This window comes from Zingiber officinale, chromosome 8A (genome assembly GCF_018446385.1).
Source record: "Zingiber officinale cultivar Zhangliang chromosome 8A, Zo_v1.1, whole genome shotgun sequence".
In the NCBI taxonomy this organism is placed as follows: Eukaryota; Viridiplantae; Streptophyta; class Magnoliopsida; order Zingiberales; family Zingiberaceae; genus Zingiber; species Zingiber officinale.
Window position 1 is genome coordinate 129204813 of NC_056000.1, and position 27752 is coordinate 129232564.

Sequence of the window (27752 nt, forward strand, 5' to 3'; positions counted from 1 at the left end):
CTTCTGGATTTAAAAGCACTCGTCCCAACGGGCTATTGGTCTTGACGATAATCGTGTGCGCCAAAAAATAAGGACGAAGTCTCCGAGCGGCTAGGATCAGAGCAAAGGCCAACTTCTCGAGTCCGGTGTAGCGGGTTTCAACATCTTTCAAGATATGACTAAGGAAATATACAGGTTGCTCCTCACTTCCCGACCGGACTAACGCTGATCCCACTGCCTGCTCGGTTGAGGATAAATAAATGTACAACGGTTCGCCGACAGCTGGCTTGGCCAGCACAGGTAGGGAGTTTAAGTACGTCTTCAATTCTTCAAAAGCCCGATCGCAGTCTTCATTCCATTGGAACTTTGTAGCTTTGCGGAGGATTTTGAAGAATGGAAGGCTCAAGTCGGCAGTCTTGGAGATGAAGCGTGATAGCGCTGTAATCCGACTGGTCAGCCTCTGTACTTCCCTTATGTTTCTGGGCGGTAGCATGTCCTGAAGAGCCTTCACCTTGCTAGGATTAGCTTCAATACCCCGTTCGGTCACAATATAGCCCAAAAAACGTCCTCCTTTGGCGCCGAACAAACACTTATGAGGATTTAGCTTGACCCCATATTTTCTAAGTGTACGGAAGGTTTCTTCTATATCTTTGCATAAAGTGGCCGCTCGAAAGGATTTGATGAGGATGTCATCTACATAGACCTCCAGGTTGTGTCCGATTTGCTCGCGGAAGACCTTATTCATCAATCTTTGATATGTTGCTCCGGCATTCTTCAGCCCGAACGGCATCACCGTATAGCAATATGTCCCGTCCGGTGTAACGAAGCTAACTTTTTCTTGATCCTCCGGGGCGAGCGGCACTTGATGATAGCCTTGGTAGGCGTCCAGCATACATATAAGCTCGCATCCGACTGTAGAATCTATGAGCTGGTCGATTCGGGGCAGAGGGTAGAAATCCTTCGGGCAAGCTTTGTTCAGATCTCTGAAGTCGATGCACACCCTCCATTTGTTGCCTGGCTTGGAGACGAGCACCACATTTGCTAACCAGCTTGGGAATTGAACCTCCCGTATGTGGCCGGCCTCTAAGAGTCTTTCTACCTCCGCTCGAATGATAATATTCTACTCGGCGCTGAAATCTCTCCTCCTTTGTTTTACCGGCCGAGCGTCCGGCCGGACGTGAAGCTTATGTTGGGCTATGCTGGGGGAGACACCGGGCAGCTCATGCGTCGACCAAACGAAGACGTCATGATTCATCTGGAGGCACTTGACCACTTCTTCTTTCTGTCCGTCCTCCAGGTCGGCGGCAATAAAGGTTGTAGCCTCCGATAGCCTCCAGGTCGGCGGCAATAAAGCGAAGACGTCATGATTCATCGGCGGATGGATCTGAACCTCCTCCTTTTCATCATAAATTAAAGCAGGAGGTTTCTCGGTTATGGCGTGTACCTCGATCCGTGGAGCCTTTCGCGCGGCGCTGGATTCGGCTCGGACCATTTCCACATAGCATTTCCGAGCGGCCAACTGATCTCCTCGTACTTCACCGATTTTGTCCTCGACCGGGAATTTGATCTTTTGGTAGAACGTCGACACAACAGCTCGGAATTCGCTTAACGCCGGTCGCCCCAGTATCACGTTGTAGGATGAAAGGGAGTCGACCACCACAAAGTTTGTTGTCCTCGTTCTCCGGAGCGGTTCTTCCCCTAAGGAGATAGCCAGTCTTACCTGTCCGACCGGGAGAACCTCGTTGCCCGTAAACCCGTAGAGGGGGGTTGTCATGGGCAGCAGCTCGGCTTGATCGATTTGTAGTTGATCAAAGGCCTTTCTGAAGATGATGTTGACCGAGCTGCCAGTATCAATGAAGATATGGTGGATGGTGTAGTTGGCTATCACCGCTTTGATGATAAGGGCATCATCATGCGGCACTTCAACTCCCTCAAGATCCTTGGGCCCGAAACTGATCTCGGGCCCGCTCGCCTTTTCTTGGCTGCAACCCACCTCATGGATTCTGAGCTGCCGGGCGCTTGCCTTTCTTACCCTGTGTGAATCTCCTCCGGTCGGCCCACCCGCAATAATATTGATTTCTCCCCGGGAGGTGTTGTTTCTGTTCTCCTCTTCCCGAGCGGACTGCCTAGGTCGCTCATTGGACCGAGAACGATCTTCATGCCTTGGAGGGAAGCGTTGTTCGGGAGATCTCCTATATGTTCGCCGACCGGACTCTTGATGCCGCTGCCGGCAGTCGACGCGGGCCACCCCTGTCGTACGGGATGGGTGATTGAAGGCAAGCCCCGGTGTTGTGGGAGTCAATATTATGGAAAGAGCAAAACATTGGGGTCCATACCTCTTTTTCTTCATCTTTGACCGCGGCCGCTACCTCTTGGACCACCGGGACTTCGCATGATGTGCCCGGATGCCTCAACTCTTGGTCCTCTTGGTGGATGGCGGGCGGCTTTCGTTCGTAGGATGGGCCCGCTCGGTTGAGTTCCTTCCATCGCCACCTCCGCCTCTTCCACGCTTATATACTCATTGCCGTGCAGCATGTGGTCGTAGTCTCGGGCCGGCAGCGCGGAAGAAGTCCCTTCCACGAGGCCTTGCGTGAAGGCGCTTACCATTGTCTCCGAGGTGGTGTGGGGATGTCCACCGCCACCGATTAAATCGCTGTATATACCGAGAGATTCTCTTGGTTCTTGTTTGATGGTGAACAGGCTGACGCTTGTCCTTTGATAACGCCGGTCGCAGTGATGAAGAAATGCCGCTCGAACTCCGAAACTAATGATAGAGCCGTCCCAAGAACCTCCGAAACCACCTATGTGCGGATTCCGATGAGTGGTGAGAAATACCCGGCACTTTACGCCATCGAGTATTGATGCAAGGTGGCGATGCTGTCGAACTTCCCCAAATGATCGTCTGGTCGTCCCATTGTAAGCTCCGATCGGCGGTGGTGTATAGTATTTTGCAACGGATCCCGATGTATGGCTTCAGAGAACTGTCGGTGAACTGCTCGGGCGGTGCGTTCTCTCGGGGAGCTTTGCCCTTCCTATGATCCCGAACGGGAGGCTCATCAGATGAAGATCCTTGCTCCCCGTGAGCGGGCGCGATTTCTGGGGGAGTACGGAAGAGTGCCTGAGGGAACCCTCCTGTTGAAACATATTCCGGGCGGTCTGCTTGCGCCGCCCGGCCTGCTGAAGCCGAGGTTTGTGCTTTCTCCTTTTGCTGCGCCACTATCTTGGCTGCCCTCGCCTCGACTATAGCGTCCAACTCTTCTTGTGAGAGTACCACGGTATGTAGTCTTCCAGCCTCGTCCATTGCCTCTGCTCGGATGCAGGTGCGTTCCCACAGACGGCGCCAAATTGATCCTGTCCGAACCGGGAGTCAACGGACGCTGGGGATGTGGCGCTCCCTGCTGGATCCTCGAATGCTCCGGCGAACCTGCAACAAAACCGAGCCGGAGGGGGTTCCCCGGCGACGGCCCTCCGACGCTCAAGTCAGGTGAAGGAATAAGAAAGTATGTGGCTCTGAATATGCGAGACTTGTGTACCTCCGGTTGAAGAAGTGGAGGCCTTATATAGACCTCTCGAAGGAGCCTGGGCACACCAATCGAAGCAATCACCTGCTTTTGACCATGCCTAGGTATGGGCCTGTCAGAAGGGCATCCATAAGACCATACTGCTACTGTATCAACCTTTCCGTGACGTGATGGTGGGGCCTTTAATAGCGCCATCTTGCGTACAGTCTAATCATCATGCCTTTGCTGACATACCATATCCCGAGCCGAGCGAATAGGCCACTCGGCTAACCACTGTTCCCTCGCCACGATTCCGGCCGAGCGGAGACCTCCGCTCGGCCATTCTGTCCTCGGCCGAGCGGGCACCTCCGCTCGGCCACTCGACTCCGGTTCTCCTTCTTTGGCGTCGGAAACTCAAACCTTTGATTGGGTAATCTCTGGTTCCGCTCGGACGGGACCCCATCTGTGGGTCCCCCATTCTTACCGCCGGATCAAGTACCTATATGATATACGTTTTCAAAAGAACATCTTGCATATACTTATTTCATGCTATATGATTTTGATACATGTTTTCAAAAGAACATCTTGCATATACTTATTTCATGCTATATGATCATTATGCTTTAGGAGGATGCTCTTTTGAGATATGTCTATGATACCTAGATGAACATGCTACTACTTTATGTTTATGCTCTCATATGCTATGTTTATGAATTGCCCAAATGAGTATGACACTACTTTATGCTAGCATGAAATGTTAAATCTAGATATTGGTTAAATGAATATATCACTATTCCATATTTAATTCATGATTTATGGGTTTTTTTTGTGAGTAGGAAAGGATCTTACTAAGCCTATGTGCTTATAATTTTAAATTTCCTTGTATTGCAGAAAAGGATAAAGAATGGCTAAACTAAATGGAGCAGCAGAGAGGGCAAAGATGTATGTAGCAGTGGCATGGTAGAAGAGATCTGTGTTTTGTGCTTCAAGACTTATATATGTTTTAAGCTTTTGCATGTGAACTATTTCTTTTCTTGTTACTTTTTGATGATATTAACTTGAGCTTGTTTGGATGGTTTATACTTAAGGTGAACTTATACTTGCTCTTGTTTCCATGAAACCTTGAAATGTTAAGTACTTGTTTAATTAGAGAATTGTTAGTTATCATGAACTCTAGAGAATAATATACATGTTTAGTTTCCTTCTTATTTAGTACGCTTTATGCTCTAAGTAAACAAGCATGTATCATGTTTCAAGTAATAGATAGTAAATAAATTTTATATGCACGAATGCTGGCATGTTCACATGGTTTGTTGTATGATTAAGTTTTAAAATTTTTCTTCTTCCGCTGCAATGATTGCATTATGCATGTATGTATGTTTGCGTAGCGCCGCCCTTGCTATCAGTAAGGGGAAGGGCGGGCGTTACAGAATGAATTGCTGAAATCAGAACTATATTTATAGTACTGTTTCGGGCACCTGGAAGGGTTCCGAGTGCCTGGAGTGAGATAGAATTTTATCCCCGGCGCGTCAGTCAAAGACCACGTCACTTTTGATAATATTTGGGTTCCGGGCGCCAGGACTGAATAGGCTCCGAGCGCCTGGACCACATAAGTCAACACAGTTGACTTTTTGCGGTCTGGGTCCTCTGCTCCGGTTCTGCTTGTATCGGTCTAGGTCTTCCGCTCTGGCTCCACTAGCTTGGGTAATTTCGGTCATTCGGAATAGGGTTCATCCGAACCCAACTTCCAGCCTTCTCCTCGAGCAGCCTTCCTCCCCGACTTCTTGTCCCTCGAACGTCGCGTACGTTCTTCTCGTCCACCGGTGTACTCTTCCGCGGCACCTCGTCCCTCGAACACACCGAGTCCGTCGGCTCTCTCCCGTGTCATCCTTCTCGCTAGTCGCGTCTTCCGCTCGACTTCTTGTGCTCCTAAGCTCCTGCACACTTAGACACAAGGGTTAAACCAAACATGACCTAACTTAACTTGTTTGATTATATAAAAAATAATTTTGGGGTTCAAACAGATGTTACCCAGCCTGATTAATCATTTTTTTAAAGAACATCACAAACACCAACGAGCACCAACATGATGCCAAAAATCAGCACAAATGCTGATTTCAAACCAACACCAATGCTGATTTCAAACCAACACCAACCAGCACGACATTGATGCTTATCTTTAAAAACTAGAACTAGCAGTTGCTAGTTTCAAACCAGCATTGATGCTGGTCTTTAAAGACCAACACTAACATTGGTGCAGGTCTTGAAAGACCAGCACCAACGTGTGTGTGTGTGTATATATATATATATATATATATATGAAATAAGAATTAGCTCAAGATAGGTTTTAAAAAAAATCTTCTTGAGAAAATAAGAGCAGGAAATAAAGAACAAAAGAGATGTAGTCGTAACGTGACTTAAACAAAATCAATTGATTCAATATCAAAATAACTTGTTCCCAAACATCATCAAAACTTAGATTTATATAGCTCTCAAAACCCTCAAAAAAATCTAAACAGAAAAATAACAACTAGATTTATTTCCTAAGATTTAGGATAAATTAACTATCAAGACTCAGTTTCTAAGATTTAGGACAAAATTAAATATAAAAAATAAATTAAACTTAATTAACGGATAACTACTTAAAAAATCCTAATTTTGAATTCTCTCCTACATCAACATCTTTACGTAAATGACTGTAGGTGACATCCAACATAGACGATTTGACAGCTAAAACTTAATTTTTTATTTCTTCTCTTATTTGTATGCAATAATTCTTTTCTTTCTCCTTTGATTACTTATAGGCTGCGTTTGGTAGCCTGTAATCTACCTTGTAATGTAATCCAGATTACATTACAAAGTTGATTATTTTGTTTGGTTTGATTTAAAACTTGTAATGTAATGTAATCTGGATTACAAAAGGTAGTGAAGATTTGTAATCTGGATTACAAAGCAAATGCTATGTAATCCGATTACATTACGAGGTCATTGTTTCACCAAAGTTTAAATGCCGAATATACCCCTAGCCTGTTGTCGACCGCCGCCCGCCACCGGTAGCCGACCTTCGTCACCGGCCGCCGCCGGTCGTCGGCCGCCGGTCGTCGGCCGGTCGCCGGTCGCCGGCCGCCGCCGATCGCCGGCCGTTGGTTGCCGATGGTTACCGTAAACTCTGGCAGAGGTGTGGCAACCGCCGATAGAGGTCACAGGATATTTTTGTCATTTTATAATAATATGAATTACATTCCTTATAAAAAATAATGGACACCAAACAAAAGAATGTAATCACCTTTGTAATCAAAGATTACATTCATTACATTACCAAACGTAGTAATGTAATCAAGATTACATTATATTACATTACAAATTTGATTATATTACAAGCTAAATTACATTACACCCAACCAAACGTAGTCATAAGGTAGTGCGAATTTTTAAATATCAACACTAAGATGGTGCCTTGGTGCTAATTTGCATCCACCACTAAGGTTGGTGTTGATTTGATGGTACCAGTACTACTTTAATGCTAATTTTTATAAACCTATAAACCAACAGCTCTTTACATATAATCAAAGGAGAAAGAAAAAATTATTATATAAAAATGAGAAAAAAAAATAATAAATTAAAGTTTAACAACATCGGATCACCCACATTGAATGTCATCCACATTTATTCACGTAAATATGTCGGACATCATTCTTATATATATATATATATATCATTCTTTTATATATATATATATATATATAATAATTTTTCTTTTTCATTTTAAAATTTAAATATTTTTTAATTTCACACCAATCCTAATGGGATAGACATAGACCCAAATCAAATTAAAACCTCTAGGCAAAGGTATATTGCAAGACAAAAATTAAAGCCGGAATATTGATTTGATAATTTTTAAAAAGCGCTGGTTTAATAATTTTCTGCCTGATATGTTCATTCTTTTGGAAATCATCCAAAGATAATCTCAATTAATATCACAAGTAACGATGCTACAGTATGGGTATCGGGTAGACGGGATCCTCTAATCCATAATTTATAGACCAAAAGATGATCCACTATATAGATTAATTCATTTTGATAGACTTTACCTATTAAATAGATGGAGTTTATCATAATCCACCAATCAAAAGCAGTGGGCCATCATTTGGTCCATAAATTATGGACCATCCTTTGGTCTATAAATTGCGGACCAAAGGATCTGTCCTCGGCACCGGGTGCAGTGGAAGTGGCAGACAAAGCCAGACGGGATTCTCTGGACAGCGACCCCAGGTCCGTTCCTGGACCAGGGTCGTTCATAGGTGGAATTCTATGGATCCGTGCTCAGACAAAGCACCAAACAATACCTTGAGTTCACCACCATGGCGTGTGGTAGCCCCCTTACTTTGAACAACGTAGGGTTGTCCAAGCCAAGTCTTGCAAGAAAGAGACTTGACATTCCAATAGGCGTGGTATGGGCGCTAGCCATACCAAGCAACAGACTGGCAGTACGCGGGGCACTATCCAAGCCCAAGTTTGCAGGAGGCAGACTTGGCATTCCAGCGAGCGTGACATGGGCGTAAGCCATGCCAAGCAACATGACGACGTAGGACTGTCCAAGCCCAAGTATGGCAGGAGGCGAACTTAGCATTCTAGCGGGTGTGACATGGGCACAAGCCATGCTAAGCAACAGACCGGTAGTGCGCAGGGCACTATCCAAGCCTAAGTCTACAAGAAGAAGACTTGGCAAGTGTCTAAGTCGGGCATGCGCGCAAAGCATGCTTAGATGCGGCAAAGGATTTGGCAATGCACGAGGCATTGTCCAAGCCCAAGTCTATAGAAGGAAGACTTGGCAAAGAAGTGGGTGTGGCATGTGTGCAAGATACGTCAAGCAGCCAGTGGATTGGCAGCGCGGGGCTGCCTAAGCCCAAGTCATGCAAAAGGCAAAGACTTGGCAATCCAGCGAGCATGGCGTGCACGCAAGGCATGTCAAGCATTGAAGCAGTACGCGGGGTGCTGCTCAAGCCCAAGTATGCAAGAGGCAGACTTGGCAATCTCTCGAGCATGGCCTATGCGCAAGGCAAGCCGAATAGTAGAGACTTGTGACAATACGTGGAGTGCTATCCAATGCACCAGACATTGTTGGAGTGTATACTTAAAAGTTTAGCTTTTGTACACATTTATTTTGAAATAAAGAATCACATTGGTCAAATGTTTACATTTATTTGTTAAATATAATTGTTCAATTAATTTATATAGTAGATAACATGGAGTGTGGAGTCACACTTAGAAGATCATGTTGTCGGATCTCTATAAATTATAAACAGTTGCTCACGACTAAGATGGAAAGGAACAAACCATCAGAATAGACGTAGTGTAATTAAGTATTAGTTTATCTTGACTAATAAATTACACTGATACACTTTAAGTGTATTGAGTAGGATCATTTAGGTAAGTTCTTTTTGTACTGACTTAGTAAAAGAACTAGACCTTAGTTATTATAGAAATGTGTGCTCTTAATCCTAATATAATAACAAGCATGTATATTTAATATTTATTTCTTTGACTTATCAAAGGGTGAGGTTTAGCTCGATAAATCAATATGTCCGATAAGTTGGGAAATGATATTACTTATAGTATGTGTTTTTGATTATAGAAGGAATCTGTGTCCTAGTTATCTAGGTTGAGAATGCTCCCAAGAGGAGCTCATAAGGATTGTCATGTTAAACCCTGCAGGTGGACCTATTCCAACATGACAATAAAGTTGGGTGGTACTACTCTTGGAGCTAGATATTAATTAAATGAGTTGCCAGTAACTCATTTAATTAGTGGACATTCGTAATATTAAACACAGGGAGACTAACACACTCATGATAAGAAGGGGCCCATAATATAATTTGGGATTGGTGCGGTAGTGCGGTAATAACTCTCTATTGGAATGAGTTATTATCGATGAACTTGAGTTGTGTGTTCGGGGCGAGCACGGGATACTCAAGCTCATCGGAAGGCCAAAACCAATTTCTCCTCTAGGTCCCTGTTGTAGCCTCAATAAAGCCTCAAGTCCATCCAAAGAAAAGCCTATCTTGGTGTCCAAGAAGGGGCTGGTTCATTGCTTGGTGACCAAGCAATGGCCGACCACATATTCTCTAGAAGTGGCCGGCCCTTGCCTTGGGCAAGGGGGTCGCCCGCAATATTTAAATTAGGAAGGTTGTTTTTGAATTTTTAAATTTCCTTAGATATTTACAATTTGTAAAAAGAGATATTTTAAAAATTTATAAAACTTTCCTAATTTAAATTAGGTTACAAGGTTTTAAAAGAGAGTTGTAAAATTTATAAAACTTTCTTTTAAAAAAAAATATTATTAGAGATGTTTTAAATTTTAAAACTTGGTTTTAAATTTTAAAACTTTCTTTTTAATATCCACATTAGAAAAGAAAGAGAGTTTGGAAGAGAAGCTTTCCGGGTGGTGTTCGTCTTGGAGGATCGTCGCTCATACGACGTCTAAGAGGAGGCGAGAGATATGACAGAAGATCTCGAAGTTTTTAGCATACAAGGAAGAGGTATAACTAGTATTTAATTTCCGCATCATACTAGTTAATTTTTCTTTGTATAAATACCAAATACAAGAGACATTCGATTCTTGTTTTTCGAATTTAATTTCGATGTTGTGTTCTTTTTCTTTTTTCCTTGTGATTTGATTGTTCCTTTTGGTTAACCTAGAGTTATATAAGGAAATTAAATATTAACTTTCCTTAAAAGACTTTGTCTAGTCGGTGGTGGTTGCTCCCATATCCAAGAAGGCCAAGTGTCTTGCCATGCAGTATTGGAAGCCAATTTTGGAAGCTAATATTTAATTGAATTTATAACCTAGGTGATTTGGATCAAACGTGTTAAGTTCCGCAGGAGATCCAAATCTAAACTTAAAAGAACATATAAGTTAAACTTGGAATCAAACGTGTTAAGTTCCGCAGGAGATACAAGTTTAACTTAAAAGAACACATGGTAGCTAGGAAAGGTTCAGATCACGTACAAAATTTTTGTACAGTGGAGCCATTGGGTTTTCCGAGTAGCAACCAACATGTAGGGGCAAACTTGGTGATCATGAGAGTAAGGCATGTGTGATGGGCATGCCAAACAGCAAAGGAGCGAACAGATAGACTTGTCTATATTGCCCAAGGATCAGACAGATGGACTTGTCTGTGGCAGCAAAGGTATGGACAGATGAACTTGCCTGTGGCGCCAAGGGAGCGGACAAATGAACTTGTCCGTGGTGCTAAAGAAACAGAGTTGTGGGCCTAGCACTTGGTGTGCAAACAAACTTTGGCACAGAGCCAAAGAAGCGGAGCCATGGACTGAGTGGACAGATGGACTTGTCTGTTGTGCGGACAAATGGACTTGTCCGTGGTGCCAAAGAAACGGAGCCGTTGTGTGAACACTAGGTGGACAGATGGGTTGTCCGTGGTGCCAACGAAGTAGATCGTGGTCAAACACAAAAGTGTGCAGATTGACATTTGGCATGGACCAATACAGTGAAGCCATAAAGGCGAAGCACAAGCAGTGCATGCTGACACTTAGCATGGGGCAATGCAACATGATGATGGAGCAAAGTGCAAGGTGTGCAGTCTGCCACTTGACATGGAGCCAATACAACTAAGACATATGGACAAAACGGTTTTTTTAGAAGTTGAGTCGGTTTTGTACATGTGACATTGGTAATTGGGACAACTACCATGTAACTTCCTTATGAACACTTGCCTATACATGATAAATAGGCAAGGTGGGTCATTGACAAGAGTGTGCCAAGGGTGGTGCCAAAGTGTGTCAAGAGTGGTAAGGGAGATGCATTGAGGCAAAACTTGGAAGAGATTCTAGGCAAGTGTTAAGGGGGCTTTGCCTGGACGGATCGTGAAGAATTGCAATCAAGATCATGAAGGATTTGTATGGGTAAATCATGAGTGATTTGTAAATAATTCTATGTTATTCTACTTGTATTCCTTTATTATCAGAATAATGATGGTCAGGAGTTTTCCCATACTTAGTAGTGTTGCTGACTTGCTTGCTGACTTGCTTGAGACTTTTGTTATACCTTTGCATTGGACGTTCTTCATACCTCTCTATGATGTATTCATTAGTAACTGAGTCAAGTGCGGGTCTTAATTATCATACAAACAATTTTCTAAGATGAAAATTTACAGCTGTGACAGCGTGCCAGCAGAGCAGCCACCACAGTCACGGCGCTCAGTGCTCCGTCCGCGGAATTACATCAAGAGCTTCTTAGAAAAATTGGAAAAAAGTATTGTCTTCTAGACAAAATGCTATACGACTTTATAATAAATAACGAAAATATGAGGAAGAAAAAATGTTTTTTTAGACAAATACCTGTTCTTTCGTCTTCTGCTCTTCCGCAGAGCCAATGGGATTACTTAAATACTTTGCTTTCGCCACTCGATCTTAATCATTGATGAAGTGAGGCAAATTGGTAACTTGTTCATCTTCCAAGAACTCACCAGGAGGCATAAGAGTATAATTTACTCATCTAGTCGCTCCAAATAAGTCTGTTGAGATTCAATCAAAATCTCATATTTAAAAAAATTTGATAAAAATTATAAATTTAAAAGAATATAGAATATCTCCATTGTCATGAGACTTTTTGGAAACAGTTCAAGAACAAAATCATAAGGGTCTAGACTCAAAGTAGACAATATCATATCATTATAAACATCCTCTAGGCACAACAAATGATATCATAGCTAAGTAAGAGCTTAATCTCACTAGGCACACTGTATGGTATTGGTTGCAATTACAAATCAGTGAACGGGGTGATGAAGATCAACAAGAGAGTTCTAACGATAATGAAAGGACGAAAGGTAACAAAAAATGTCTACAAATTAATAGGGACTACAGTTGTAGATGGAGACGTCTCAATGGAGTCTGAATCAGACAGTACTACTGTCTTGTGACATATACGGCTAGGACATATGTGTGAACGTAGGATGCTAGAACTTCACAAGAGAAATTTGTTGAAGCATGTCAAAACGTGCAGATTTGAATTCTACAAATTTTGTATTCTTGGGAAACAGAGTAAAGTACAATTCAAGACGACAACAAACAAGATGGAGGACATTCTAGACTACATACATACAAATCTCTGGAGACCAACTAGTATAGTATCAAGCGGAGGGCACTTGTATTTTGTGAGTTTTATTAATGATTTCTCATTAAAGATCTAAGTACACTTTATGCGTCACAAGTCAGAAACTTTTGCAAAGTTTAAACTGTGGAAAATATAAGTTGAGAACTAGACCAGAAGGAATAGCAAATGTCTTAAGTCAGACAATGAGACTGAGTACACAAATTCAAAGTTTCATGAATTTTATGAGCAACATAAGATAATGAGATATTTCTTGGTTCGCAGAATACCTCCGCAGAATGAGATAGTGGAAAGATTGAATAGAACAATCATTGGGAAGGCATGATGTCTCAGACTGAATGCAGAGCTTGCAAAAAATTTCTGGAGGAAGCGGTTAACATAACATGTTATCTCATAGATCACCAAGGGCGGCACTAGAAGGCAAGATATAAAAGGAAGTATATACAGAGAATCAAGTAGATTACTCTCATCTTCGAGTTTTTGGATGTCCATCCTATATGCGCATATCTAGTGAGAAAAGATTAAAACTAGATGCGAAGTCAAAACAATACATTTTTCTAGGGTATCAGAAAGGAGTTAAAAACTTCAAGCTTTGTGATCCTAAGGCAAACAAGGTGATGATCAGCAGAGATGTGTTTGACGAGAAAACTATGCTACAGCGTACTCAAAAAGAAGGAAAGAAAACACCACAGAGCATCATGGAGAAAGATGTTATGCAAGTGGAGCTATAGACTCATGACTCCGATGATTCTAGCTCAGAACACACGAAGCATCGCACTATAGCTGGTGGTAGAACGAGATGAGTCGTAAAACCTCCCACCAGATACGAATTCAAAGATTTGGTATCGTATGCGCTTATCACTAGTAACGGAGATCCTACATCTTTTCAGGAGGTGATACACAGCTCTAAGAACGATAAGTGGACGGGTGCTATGGCAGAGGAGATGGAGTCGTTGCATAAGAACCAAACATAGGATCTAATGGAACTTCTTGAAGGAGAGAAAGCTATAGGATGCAAGTAGATATTCAAGAAGAAAAAAACAATGTCAAAGGAAGAAGAAGTGAAGTTCAAGGCTCGGTTGATAGCAAACGGATATTCACAAAAAAAGTGGATTAACTATCTAGAAATTTTCTCTCCAGTGATTAGACATACGCCAATTAAAACGGTGTTAGCTTTAGTGATACATCACAATTTGTAGCTGGAGCAAATGAATGTGAAGACCGCATTTCTTTATGAAAATTTAGAGGAGTAGATTTTTGTGTCACAACCTGAAGGATTTAGTCAACCTGGACAAGAGCGATTGGTTTGTAAGTTGAAAAAATCGCTCTATAGATTAAAACAATCTCCTAGGCAATAGAACGAAAGTTTTGATTCATACATGATTCCAAACAGATATAGGAAATGTGAGTATGACTGTTGCATATATGTGAAGAGCCTTGAAAATGAATCACTGGTTTTCTTACTACTATACGCAGATGACATGCTCATTGTTGCGAAGAAGATGAAAGAGGTTGACAAATTGACAAGACTACTGAGCAAGAAATTTGATATGAAAGATTTAGGAAGACCCAGAGCAGGTCAGGGTGACCGAATGCGGATGCTCGTGGAGAGGTCTGAAGCAGGTCAAAGGTAACCAGTTGCAGATGCTCATAGGGAGACCTAGAACGAGTCAAGATGATCGAATAATTACAAGAAGACCCCGAAGCAGGTCAGGATAATCGGATACTCACGGGGAGGCCCAGAGCAGGTCAAGATAATTGGATACTTGCAGGAAGGCCTAGAGCAGGTTAGAGTGAACAGATACTTACGAAGAGACGAATAGGTCAGGATGACCGAATACTCGTAGGGAGACCCGAAGTGGGTCAAGGTGACCGAATGCTCGCGGAGAGGCCCGGAGTAAGTCAAGACAATCAAATGCAGATGCTTGTGGGAAGACCCCATAACAAGTCAAGGTGACCGGATGCTCGCGGGGAGGCTCAGATCATGAAAGTAATTGTGATCCTTCGTTTAAGGGGAGAATTGTTGGGATTCAATTAAAGCCCAACGTTGAAAAGATTTGGTAAAAATCATGGATTTAAAAAGATGTAAGATATCTCCATTGATATGAGATCTTTTTGATAGAGCCAAAGAGCAAAATCATGAAGGTCTAAATATAAAGTAGACAATATCATATCATTGTGGAGATATGTAAAAATCCTTTGGACACAACAAAATCAAAACAAATACTTAAAATAATATACTTATTTGTGTTTTTACCTTCCTCTTCCTTGTCCATGCCTTTTGTTTTCAAAAAGTGTAGATGATTAAGAACACCCATGCGAAATGCTAAATTTTATTGAGGTACACAATGATCTACCGAGTAGTTAAAAGAACTTACATGTACAAGTTTCATGTTTGACAGAAACTTCAGAAAAATAACCTTACCTTCAAGATTACCAGTAATCTTTGCAAGAACATACTCCATTCTCAAAATGATGAAATCTCTTAGCATCTCTAGCAATGATTAGTCGTCCAACTAGCTTTGATATGATTTTCAAAGCATTATGGCAATCTCCACAAACACGAAGATTTTTCATGATCCTAATATCAGAGCGAACAGAGCTAGTCATAAGGGCGTAAGAAAGAGCTAGCCTCTCGCTGTGAGCAAGTAAAGCATCCTCTTTAGATTCCTGATCAACATCATGGAGCACAAATCTTGTGTCTGGTACATATCCAGCCTCTTTCATTTGTTGTTGTAAACACCTTAGCTGTGCATAAAGCTTATCATTCTCAGGATGAGATCTGTCTCCTGCTCTATATTCACGAATTTTGCTCTTAAGTTGAAGACCCTTTTTCTTTTCTTTCTCCTTTGCCAAGTCTGAATCTTTCACAAGCAGCAAACCCTTCTTCGATTGCTCATTCAGCCTGGATGCATCTAAGTGCTCTACAACCTTAGCACATAGATCCCCTAGTTCCAAATTTCCATTTAATCTAGAAACAGTCATCAATGTTTCCCAAATATCAATACTCGGCTCAAACGGCATCTGGTCAATGAATTCCAGAGCTTCTTCCAAATATCCAGCTCTCCCAAGCATGTCTACGACTCCAAGGTAATGTTCCATGCCAGGAGCAATGCCAAAATCCTTTTTCATTGATTCAAAGTGCAACAATCCTTCCTCAGCAGCTCCTAGACAACCACAGACATAAAAAACGGAGACAAACAATCCTCCATCAGGTGTCAATCCTTTCTGTTTAAACTCCGTGAACATTTCAATGGCATCATCTCCAAGCCCATTATTTGCAAGACCCATTATCATGGTATCCCAAGATGTCAAATTTCGATGGGGCATGCTATCAAATAACTGATAGGCATCCGACGTTGAACTGCACTTGAAGTACATACTCAGAAACCTGTTATTTACTCCAACGTCAACATTTTCAAATCTTTGTAATATGTGGCTATGTAATTTTCTTGCTTCTTCTATAAACTTGTCATCATCACATGCTAGGATCAAATTCAAATACCTTGGGAGATCCACCACAAACCCATTCCTCTCAAGCATAACCAACACTTCCATTGCCTCTCTCATCTTCTTTTCTTTGCAAAACTGATCCAGTTCTTCAATTGTGCCCTTGTATGTTACAGAATAGCCAATTTCAGCAGATCCATTAGGAGAAGATACAGAAACATCTTGTTTTACTGAGTTATCAGATAAAGCAGAATTCTCGTAAGCAACAGGAGGATCCTCTCTTTGATATCCAGCTGTGTAATTCCCATTTGACATTTGATGAATATTTGCTTCGGTATCTGTATAAGTTCCTTTCTGGCAATTTGGAAAAGCTCCAGCTCTGTTATCCAGACAGTTAGAATTGGGGTCGTGTTGCAATGTCCCTGGATTATGTCCATATTTTGCATTGACAAAGCTTGAATATGCGTCTTCTCCTAAGCGTTCTGGATATTTCTCTCCATAACGTCCACTAGGATCAAATTTGTTACTTCTATGCCATTCTTTCCGATTTCCATATGATTCAGTATTTGCTATAGCACTACGACCACGATCAAAATTTGAACTATGGTGGAACTCCCCCGCCCTAATTTGGCTATTCCAACCTACTTGCAGATTGTTATGCTGACTAGTAGACACACTTAGACTCTGCCCACCAGTTCCAGTATAGTTTTTCTGATCGTAACCATCAGAACTGAAGTCGCTGTTGCTTCTCCATTCATTGCCATTAAAATTCATTTGGCACACATGTGCACTGTTGCTAGTGTCATGCCTATCGGCGCCCTCGTAGAAATTGTAAGTGACTCGCCCATCAGCACAATTTGCATTTACCTGAGTGTGAGCATCGCGTGACTTCCCCCCATGCACATCTGAAAGACTCGATCTTTGATGCATCTCCAACCTTGAGCTTGAACTGCAGTTCCCATAGATACCGTTGCTGTGGTAATTCAACGCATCATCACTCTCCCGGCGGGTGCAGTGTTCAGGTGTGTAATCATTTCTTTCTGCAGCAATGTTTAGCCACCGAGAGAACGAGGGTGGAAGTGCCTCGTTGGCAAAATCATCGTGCAAACTTCCAGTGTTTCGCGAAGGGAGACGGAGTGAATACGAGGGGAATGGAGGAGAATACGAGCGAACCTTAGATAGCAGAGAGAGGGAACTTTTGGTGAGGATCGATAGCTTCTTCTTGAACATTGATATGCCGTCTCCTATCAATTCCAAGATCTTTCCACAGCGAGATGATGTCTGCTCAAAAACAAATTTTTTGCTCCATGCCTTCACAATTACAAGTAGAACTTAGAGCTCGAACGAACCAAGATCAAACATTTCACAAAAGAAGGGGAAAAAAAATCAAGCTTGAGTTTATAAAACACCTAATAAGAGGAGAGAGGATACGGAGGAGGCGTCGATCGACCAGTCTATGCTGCCGTCGGGCATGAACTATGAAGACGGGAGATGCCGTTAAGCAGCGGCACCGTCTACAATAAGCTGAAAGGGAGGAGAAAGTCAGGGAGGTGGCGCATTCTGGCGTTGGCGGCGGATAGGTAACGCCGGAATGTCGACAGGAAAGGCCGTATGCGTTTGTGGGGTTAGGGTTTTATTATTTTTTTAATTATTAAATAATATCTCCTTTATAATTTATTTTTTTTTTAAAAAAAAAGATTAATTATCCGCGGTCGATTGGCGCGAGCGGACGCCGTCCACACAAATGCTTTTCCATTTCGTCGGCATGGCTGTAGTTCGCCGCCCTCCGGCATCACTGTCTTCATCGGCCGCCCTCCACCGCCGTCCGCCGCTACCTCGACCTGTCTTCAGCTTTCCGCGATCCTTTTTCTCCTTTTCTTCCCCACTGGGAAAGACTCGAATCTGCTGCTCCGCCCAACGGCAGGCGCTCTTTAACCGCATCGCCCCCATCTACGACGATGTATGCCTCCGTTCTAGCCCTCTTATTTCCGTACTCGATCTGCTTTCTCTGTTTCAGTTTCTCTAACAGCGAGTGGAAATGGAAGCTGAACGATCTGCTCAGCTTGGGGCTGCACCGATCCTGGAAGAGGATGTGCATCTCCTGGAGCGGGTGAATACCGATTTCCATGTCCTTCTTCATATTTCTCTCCTTGCTGATTTCACTCTCTCAGGGCAAAGAAAGGGGATCGAGCACTTGATCTGTGCTGCGGAAGTGGCGATTTGACGTTCCTTCTCTCCCAGAAGGTGGGACTCCAAGGAGAGGTGCGTTTGTTGGCTGCATCATCTGAGCTGCATTTTCTATGCCATCTCGAGTTATACTTGCATTTTACTATTCATACCCGAAGTTTTGGTTGCATTGCAAATTGGCTAAATCTTCATACACTCCTAAATTTTGTTGATTGCGTATAGAAGAACAATCTACTCCGTAAAGGATTCATCAGCATAAGTGAGAGGAGATTTCTATGTTATGGCTTGGAACTTTGGACAGAGGGTCAAGCTTCTGTCTTGGCAATTGGCATTTGAGATTTCTTAAAGATGGCATCCTAAATTAGCTCTCCTTTTGAGTTAAAACCATTGTAGTGCATAGTTCTGATGTGAATTGTTTCTTAGTCAGACAAAAGAATTATTAGCTCACAGGCAACAACTATGCTTAGATTGGATATATCAATTGGAACTTGAAAAAAAAATAGTTGGTGTATTTGCATGACTAATTGTGGAATATCTATTAATCATCTTACCATCTCATGCATTGTTGTTGAGAGTCTCTGCGCTTGTTTGGCTGCATAAGCTTATGCAGTCAGGGAAAATCATGGCATTTGCTATGGCCACACAAGAATCAATTCATGCAGGCTAAATCAATCAATAGATTGGTAAAGGCAAGGCATGTCCAAGTTAATGTTGATGAAGGCTAAACCAATATTGCTAAACAGGGGGAAAAAAAAAGGAACAAACTACATGTATTGCTTAAGTAAATAAAAGAATATATGTGCATTGGTTATGTACATTAATTGTGGTTATTTCATTACTCATGTTCGCTTACAAAGTAGATATGCCTTTATTGACTTGTTAGAATGATTAATATAATTTTTAAATGACAGATGTAAATTTTATTTATCTCAGTACCAATGCAACATGATATTTTCTTAAAATACTGCTGCATAGACACCCCCATTATGCATCATGCAGTATTCAACCGAACACCTCTTGCATACGTTTTTTAAAACCTTCTAATGGAACATTAGAAGTTTTAGTTTCTATAATTTCTAGAAAGCTAAACCTTGCTTTTTTTAGTAGATTGAATGGCTCAGTAGAACTAGGCTAAGTATTTCAACTAAGTATGAAAATGTCATAACATTTGAGATATCTCCTCCTTATTTTGTAGTTAGTTGGAGATTCTAATCCTCTCACTTGCAGGTTTGCGGTCTAGATTTCTCAAGAGAACAACTATCCATTGCTTCCGTTCGTCAAGACTTGTATTGGAAAGCTTCCTACCAAAACATTCAGTAATTACTAATTGTATACATAAATAGGAAGCAGAAACATGGTTGTTGGAAGGACATAGATAGATTTCATGTTTGAATCATCGTTTTACTTTTATTGCGCCTTATAAGATATTTTATCAACATCTCGTTATATTCTAGGAAATGCTTGTTCTCGAAATGCATCAAATGAAACAGCAAAATTTACATTTCATTGCTTCCAAAGATTTATTGATCTTGTTCTTCCAGTTTATTTTCTAAAACCAGATTCATGTGGTGCATTGTTGCAGGTGGATTGAAGGTGATGCACTAAATCTACCATTTCCAGATTGCTACTTTGATGCAATTACCATGGGATATGGATTGCGTAATTTGGTTGACAGACAAAAAGCTCTCAGGGAGATTTTTCGGGTTCTAAAGCCAGGTTTCTAATTTGCTCTTTTGGTTTCTTAGACAATGGTTTAGGATTACCTATTAATATTTTACATTTTTTCCAGGTTCAAAGGTCTCCATCTTAGATTTCAATAAGAGCACATCAAATCTCGTAAACACGGCACAAGTACTGTGTTCTCCAATCCTCACAAAACCCAAACCATGCTTAATTTTTCTTTCTTTCATCAGTTTTTTGTTTTTACTTTATTGGGAAACAACTAAAGATCTGTGCTTCCATGGTTTAGGAATGGATGCTAGACAAGGTAGTCGTTCCCGTTGCAAGCAACTACGGGCTTTCGCAAGAGTACGAGTACTTGAAAGGATCAATTGCTGAATTTTTAACAGGTTTAATCCCATATTGTTTCCTTCAATACATCTAGAATATTCAAATGAGCTATTTCTAATAAATTGTTTTGCATTTGTGAGTGAAGCTCAGCTACTATTTGTGGATTAAGCTTCCTTTTATTAGCTCTCGTTAGTTATCCTTCGGGTATGAATGGTATACCATGCCATCATTCATAGGCTAAAAATAAAATGTCTGTCTGCAGGAAAAGAATTGGAAAGCCTTGTCGATGAAATAGGATTTTCCAAAGCGAGGCACTACGAAATTGGTGGAGGTTTCATGGGGAATCTAATGGCAACCAAATAGCTGGGGCAAAAGAATTTTGTATGAACTCGATTGGAATGCTTTTATTGAAATTGCTGAAACAGTCGCCCATAAGGCAAGAACTATCAAACATGCAGATAGTCGCGACTGCGTCTCCCAGAAGAACATGAGCTTCTCTTGCACCACTTTAAAATTTTGATCTTATGAATGGACTTGGTTGGCACCTGACCATTTCTACTTCTCAATTAAAATAGAATTCTGTGTAGTTTGGTGCTTCCGGTTCTATTTCCTCATCACATTGCTTTGGTGTCTGATTCAAGCTAGCAGGAGACATGCCAAGATATAATAACATGCTACACTCGAAACAATTTAAAATATAAATAATAAAAAATTAAAACATTTAGAGAAATGAATAAGAAGATTATAATTCAAATCTCAATAGAGATGTATTTTTATGTAGGACAAATTTCTTATATCGAATTATTGGGCTGAGATGGACTTGAACTATCATAGACATATCGCTAACGAATTTACAGTATGTCCCTCGGACATTGACCTAGTAAGAAGAATTCTAAGTTCATGAATAATCTATAATCAACTTTCTTTTGGAGTACGGAAGTCAAATTCCTGCTACGCCCTTGAAAGAGGAGTTGAGATCCTCTGTCTCCAAAATGGTGTGTTCCCATGTCTCCTCGTCGATCGGACGGTTATGATGATCTCGTGATGTGCACTATATCCTTGAGATATGATTTAATCCATCCGATTGACAAGAGGACATGAGAACACATCATTTTAGGGACAGAGAATGTGACTTCTTGAAAGAGAGATGTCTTGAACTGAGAGGGGCGTATCCGTCCTACTGGCATCTATGATGACAGTATGTACAATTTTTAGAATGGTCAATAAAAATAATAAAGTAGTAACATTTTATTTTACTTTTAATAATCCATATATCAAACTTGCCCCGATTAATTTTACAGGTAAATGATCTTCCCTTTTAATTCACCTATCAAATAAATCTAAAACACAATTTACATAGAAACCGACCTCTAAAATATTCATTTCTATTCAAATTCAAACTCTTATCCTCTTACACATAGCAGCACTTTAGCCTCTAGGAAATATGAAATAGAAATGGCATTAGTTAGCATTTAGGTTTCTATTAGTGATCATGGGATCATGGGATGGAGAAATTTATCCTTAGTGGAGCTACTGCATTACGTGCTCAACTCCAAAAGCTATTTAACTAAACGGGATAGAGATAAACATAGCATACTTAAAATGCATGCAAACTGGCCGCCATGGCCTAATCTTTGAACCAAGTTACAGCGATAATGCCAAATACAAATGGTTTCATATTATATAGCACCACAAGACACTCTTTTCGACCATAACCGTTGTTTCCCAGGACACAGTTTGCAATGTTATGCACTTAGCCTTTGGTCATGTGCACCTTGGGAAGTAGACTTGACCCACATAACCTCCGGTCATTGCCCTTTTCACGTTCGTCTCGAATAACTTGGGGTTGTCGCGGAGAACCACTGCCGCCTCATGATTTAGGGGATCCTCATCATTGGGTTGCTGTGATCAAGGCAGTCACAGAAGAGAATAAGTTATTAGTAAGAAAATGGTTTGGAATAGAGTTTATCTACTGAACAACAATAGCATCTACAGATCGTTGACAAAAGAGAGTTCCCAAAATTGAGAAATGTAGGAGTCCAATAGTTATTGAAAGAACATAAACTTCAGACGGAACCTGAAGAAACCGCACTTTGGAGCAAGAGGCGTTGTATAAAAGTATTAGGACAGTATATGATGAAAGAATGGTATAAAGAAAAGCAAGTTATTTGCGAGTTCATGACATGCTCTGTCCATAAAGCCATCAATTTCTTAGCAGCATCAATGAGTGCTGATAATAAAGTTCAAAGAAATTCATGCATGAATGGATGGATGGCAGGGTAGAATACCCATTATCAAAACGCAAAATAGTAGATGAAATTCTTCTCAGCAGATATAATATACAAAAGCCATAGTCAACTAATGAATGAATTGTTTCTTACATAGCACATTGCTGAATAAATAAATCTAAGTGCGTGAATGACAACAAATAAACTAGGAATTAGATTAAATGATAAAATTATCCAAGTGCGTGAATGACGGATGAATGTTAATTATAGTAGTTAGACAAAGGAGAAATTTAAAACTACGAACCATGAAGAGAAGAATCAAGCCATAAACAATAGTATTAATGTTAAGCACAGGCTTCCAGTCTTCACGCAGAATGTTAAGGCAGACATTTCCCTCCAAGTCAATATTAGGATGGTAAACCTGGATGAGAAATTTTAGTGTTACCCAAGTGAAAAGGAACTTTCCACAAAACATTACCATTTGTTAAGCTTTACCTTTGTCTTGCATTTGACCTTTGGTGGTTCGTGAGGATAAGAAGGAGATACTTGGAATGTGAAAATAAACGTACCACCTCTGACAAAATCATTAAAGCAGAAACTAAGTTGAACAAAGCACAAACGAAAACATCTTAGATCAAGATAACTCGTAGAAATTAGAAGGAATTATGAGGAAGATAATTTATGCTAAAGAGGCAACAAGAACAAGTCTATCCGATTTACAAAAATAAAGAAACAGACAACAATAGTCAAACCATCAGTCAAGGAGCCTTGTAATAATTTAAAGAAGTGGATTGAGATTACTAGCAAATGCACTTGTCCAACCACTTAGCTTATGTAGACACAAACTGATGCTGCAGAACATTGACGGACTATTACTTACTGATAGTATCCTTCATCAGGTCTTATGCTGATTTCAAAATTCATCAGATCATCCTTGCCATTTGGAAATGTTATGTCCGTGCTTTTTGGTAGATTCAGCTCACTAATATCTGAAAATGGAATTAGCAATATAAGGTAGTAACTTAAATCTATAATAGAACACAGCACTTTGGATCAAAGAGATGCAGATATTAAAAACTAAGTTACCAATATTTGATATGTGTGAGACTTGAAAATTTTATTAGACATCATATCAATTTGGATAAAATCTTACGAGCAAATTTTTAGTTCAATGATCCACAAACTAATCGACCATTACCCTAGACACAATCATAGATAACAGATGAAAAAACAATGGCCAATTTTGCTGGTCAATATCTAGTGAAATATATCCAAGACAAAAAAAAAGTACCACGATATAGAGCGACTCTATAATAACATAAGGAACACATTATAACATGATTTTGAGTATTTGATTAATCATACCACCAAAAAAAAAACATTTTTATGAGATATAGTCGCAATGACATAAAATTGAATACAATTTCACAGATTAAATTAACATTACAAGAAAACAATGATCATCACACAATGATGAAGTTAGCTGAGAAAGGGAAAATAGAGCAAATAGTTTTGAGAATTGATAGCAAAAAAGAGAAAGGGATTAGGATCATCGTATTCTTGTAAATGAATGCAGCAATACTAGCAGTATAGTGCAACAAAGTATGTCAAGATTATTCCAAGCAAGAAATATTTCCAGACAGCAAACAATTTAGAACACTAGCAAGGCATCTTTTGCACATTGACAAACTCAGACCTATCAAGGTATCAACCACAATTTGAAGTTTTGTTATTGGTGACAGTTTCAGTATCCAGAAGTACTGTATCTGTATTGAGTAGAGCTGACATGGCATAAAAAACAACATGATCTTATAAATAAAATAACTTTATAAATAACAATAAATATTTTTAAGTTTAAGAAAATGATGATGATAATTTACAAAATAACGATGCTGATAAAAATAAAGCAATAAACACTAATAAATTTATAAGTAGTAAAATATTTTATATGGATCTGTGCAAACAAAATGACTCATAATCCGGCAAACCCTTGTGGAGACGCAATTCTCCAGCACTTTGTTTCTTGATAGGAGCCTTTCCACTGGAATTTGCTGCATCCTCACGTTTTTGGTCCTTAATTTTAAAAAGCTTTATCATTGTTCTGCAATTGCTATAAGCAAGAAACAAGAAGAATATCATTCAACAGAAAAATTAATACTTTAAAGTAAATATCAATATGTAAAGGATCTGATATTTGAGAGTGAAAATATAGGAGGGAAACATGCATAGTTCTTATTTGTGCTGCAAAGTTAGGTTATCCAAACACACTGTAAGTAAACCCACAAATTTGAAGACATTATCTTAAGTGTGATCTGAAATGTTTAAAGTTTTGAAATATCATTTCTTGCTCTGGTGAAGTTTCAGAATATCAGGTTTTTATCTTTGTCTTGAAGAGTTTGGATATGTTTTCCACGTTTGCAAATCAAAATAAGTATTTTGAAAAAGAAAAATTAACATGCAAGTTAACAGTGGCATATAGTCCAAATGTACCCATCTGAATTTTTTAAACCTGGATTTAGAGAGATTCCCAACAAAAGCACTAAAATAAAAAAGAGGAAAAACAACTCAAAATAACAAGAAAAATGCTATGAAAATTGACTACCACATCTGCATGTATGAGCATGCGTAAGCAGGTTGGCATAACTTGCCACTCATAAAACATTAAAAAAAATACACCCTCAAGTATGAAGCAAAGAACATCACCTTTTCAACTCCCATCCAACTTTGCTAAAGAAAAACTTTTCCAATCCAATCTGTGCGCTTCCATCATCCTAAAGAAATGGTTGTCACAAGATGATGGCATTCCAAACTGAAGCTAATGTACGATACAAGTATTTGGACTGCATGCTTGAGGACAAGCATGTTTCATTGGGATGGAAAATGTCACTTTCTAAGGAGGCTTCAGCCTCGTTCAAGATATGATAAAGTGGTCTTGATAGATAATGAATCCAGGGAAATCAACAATAGAATGGGTCTGAGCAAAGAAATTTTACTAAGACCAAGTTGTACTTTTAGTTCATAAATACACATAAAGTAATACAGGATAGTCAACAGGATAGTCAAGCAATACAAGATTAATACTCCATCTCTTTCCCCTATCTCTTTTTCTCCTTCTCAATTTCCCTCTCCATCTTCTTTCTCTACAATTTGATTCCCGTCCATTGCAATGTTGCCACATAGCAATGCTGATTGTAATCCCCATCCAAAGTTTCCAGGATTTTACAGAGATGAAAATGCCATATCTTGACCCACAGTACCCATGGACTAGGTCTTGCACCTGGTTTGGAACAGTTTAGTTATAATTGAATCTCAAACTACAGTTGTAAGTAACAATTTGTTACTACTATTTATTGGCAAGCTTCTAAATAACATATCTGCCAATTTTCCATCTATCTACTAGTTAAAACTCCCAGAGCACGATCTTGATCAGGTTTATAATATAAGGTATTCATTAATCTGTTTACAATGTCTTGTGTACATGAGAAAGATCTGACTTGCACCGAAAGAGACATCCAGTTTGGCATAAATATGGATAATCGGATCAAGACAGACTAGTTCCAACTCCTAAGCTTAGCACAATCAACAGCAAACAATGTTCAGAAAATTCTGGTTTTGGCAGCCGAACTATTCAAAATTATCATCAATTCGACCTATTTTACAACAGAATTAACCTGTTGCAAAGAAACATGACCCCATTATCGGGAAGTAAAATTTTGATTCCTCATCTATAATGTAGCAGCTTGACCCGATCAAAATCACTTTTGCCTATAGAAAGAATCAAAAAATAAAATTTGGAAGCTTAAGAAGCAAGGATGCGGCAAGACCAAACAGATACACACAAGACGAACCTAAGTGCGCTGACTTAATGGATGTCAGACGTCATAGAACCTAGGGTTAGTACGAACCATTCCGATAGAAATTGGACGTATCTACGGTTCGATATCCGAATCTTCCCGATACACCGTAGAGAGTAGGCAGAAGCAACAGAACCGAACAAATCGCGCGATCCCAACAGAAATAGAGAAACCCGGCGCAAGGCGATCAAATTCGGCGGAGTAAAAAGGAGAAAGAGGAGGAGAAGTGGAGGATGGAGGCTTACGATGAGGAATCGCCGGCCGGTGCTGCCGCTTGCTCCGCTCTCCTTCGAATCCCGTCGCCCGCACGGAGGCTGTCGCGCACTAGTTTGGGGAAAGCGAAGGGAACCAAGAGGAATCGGGAGAAAGCAGCCCCGTGCGAGAGAATAGAGAATAGCCAGCCTGTTTCGATCCCCATTTCAAGCCGTTAAATGTATTTACTAAAATGTACTGGATGAATGTGCTAAATTTATGAGTATCTAAAATTAAGGGAAATTTTAAATTTAATATTTTGTTTATTAAATGATATAGAGTGATTAAGGAAGTTTTGTATTAATTAATGGAATAGTCAATTGTAGTTTTAAAGCTACTTCAGTATTATCCTATCCCAGAGTCAAGGTAATAGATGTTAGGGGCGTGGCGCTCCTATTGATTATTAAATTCTAAGTTAGAGAGACCTGTAATCACAGTAGCATCAGCGTCGAGCCAGAGAGGGGTTCCCCGATGATGACCCTCCGACGCTTAAGTCAGTTACCGGTAATGTAGAAGAAACGAGGAAATCAAGCAGCAGAGTAACAGTAGTTACAGTAAAGATTATGCATACCTCCGTCGAAACTTAAAGTCCTTTATATAGGGCTCCGAGGGAAGTACGTGCACGCTCCTCGAGACGTACACGCTTCTCAAAACTCCTCCTAAAAAGATATGTCAGGAAAGCGTCTCTGACACCATACCTCAATGACCCGAGTATATCTCTGACATGACAGTGGAAGCTTCCGCCGTACGATCCTCTGCCTGTCCATGCTGCCAACCATGCCGTATGTCGGTGGCGCTAGTTTCCACGAGGATACTGGCTGATCTTCCTTTTGTCTGTTAGGGGCTAAGCGGGATGTTCGCTCGGCCGACCCTTAGCCGTTCAGGTGGTCTAGCCCTTTGGTCGAACGAAGTGGCCGCTCGGCCAATATTCCACTGTCAGAGCTCTGTTGTCGTGTTATGGTCCTTTTTCACCGGCTTCAAAGTTTGATGTAAGTCCGAGTGAGCTAGCCGTCAGGCGTATGCTTTGTTTTAAGTGTCGGAAGCTCCGTGCCTAGCCGAGCTATAGTGAAATATGATCGATACTTCTTTGTCCCGGTCGAACGAGTGGGTTGTCCGACTGGCAAGTGACACAGAGACGTTGACCGCCCAAATTTTAACTTCT

The 27752-nt window shown here is 40.6% G+C and overlaps 3 protein-coding genes across 6 annotated transcripts; 1 reads left to right on the top strand and 2 right to left on the bottom strand.

Moving 5' to 3' along the window:
• Positions 1–11709: 11709 nt before the first annotated feature.
• On the bottom strand, positions 11710–17669 carry LOC122010219 (pentatricopeptide repeat-containing protein At4g32450, mitochondrial-like). 2 transcript variants are annotated; one of them, XM_042566680.1, is made up of 3 exons: positions 17469–17669; positions 15035–17370; positions 11710–12013 (listed from the first exon to the last, which is right to left on the bottom strand). In XM_042566680.1, the coding sequence occupies exon 2, from the start codon at positions 17287–17289 to the stop codon at positions 15043–15045; it is 2247 nt and encodes a 748-aa protein (XP_042422614.1). In that variant the 5' UTR covers positions 17290–17370; positions 17469–17669; the 3' UTR covers positions 11710–12013; positions 15035–15042. The 2 variants fall into 2 exon arrangements, with proteins under 2 accessions (XP_042422614.1, XP_042422613.1); XM_042566679.1 differs by lacking the exon at positions 11710–12013 and having other exon boundaries at positions 14927–17370.
• A 95-nt stretch (positions 17670–17764) lies between these two features.
• On the top strand, positions 17765–20842 carry LOC122010220 (2-phytyl-1,4-beta-naphthoquinone methyltransferase, chloroplastic-like). Of its 3 annotated transcripts, none has more exons than XM_042566683.1 (8): positions 17765–18019; positions 18089–18169; positions 18231–18321; positions 19474–19562; positions 19829–19962; positions 20036–20097; positions 20216–20315; positions 20519–20842. In XM_042566683.1, exons 2-8 carry the CDS (start codon positions 18150–18152, stop codon positions 20617–20619), a joined length of 597 nt encoding a protein of 198 aa, XP_042422617.1. In that variant the 5' UTR covers positions 17765–18019; positions 18089–18149; the 3' UTR covers positions 20620–20842. The 3 variants fall into 3 exon arrangements, with proteins under 3 accessions (XP_042422617.1, XP_042422615.1, XP_042422616.1); XM_042566681.1 differs by having other exon boundaries at positions 18105–18169; XM_042566682.1 differs by having other exon boundaries at positions 18105–18169; positions 19474–19538.
• A 1017-nt stretch (positions 20843–21859) lies between these two features.
• Positions 21860–26774, bottom strand: LOC122010222 (NEDD8-conjugating enzyme Ubc12-like). Its single transcript, XM_042566684.1, has 6 exons — positions 26584–26774; positions 24473–24594; positions 23365–23473; positions 22980–23058; positions 22789–22905; positions 21860–22158 (listed from the first exon to the last, which is right to left on the bottom strand). The coding sequence occupies exons 1-6, from the start codon at positions 26754–26756 to the stop codon at positions 22021–22023; spliced, it is 738 nt and encodes a 245-aa protein (XP_042422618.1). The 5' UTR covers positions 26757–26774; the 3' UTR covers positions 21860–22020.
• Between the last annotated feature and the right edge of the window lie 978 nt (positions 26775–27752).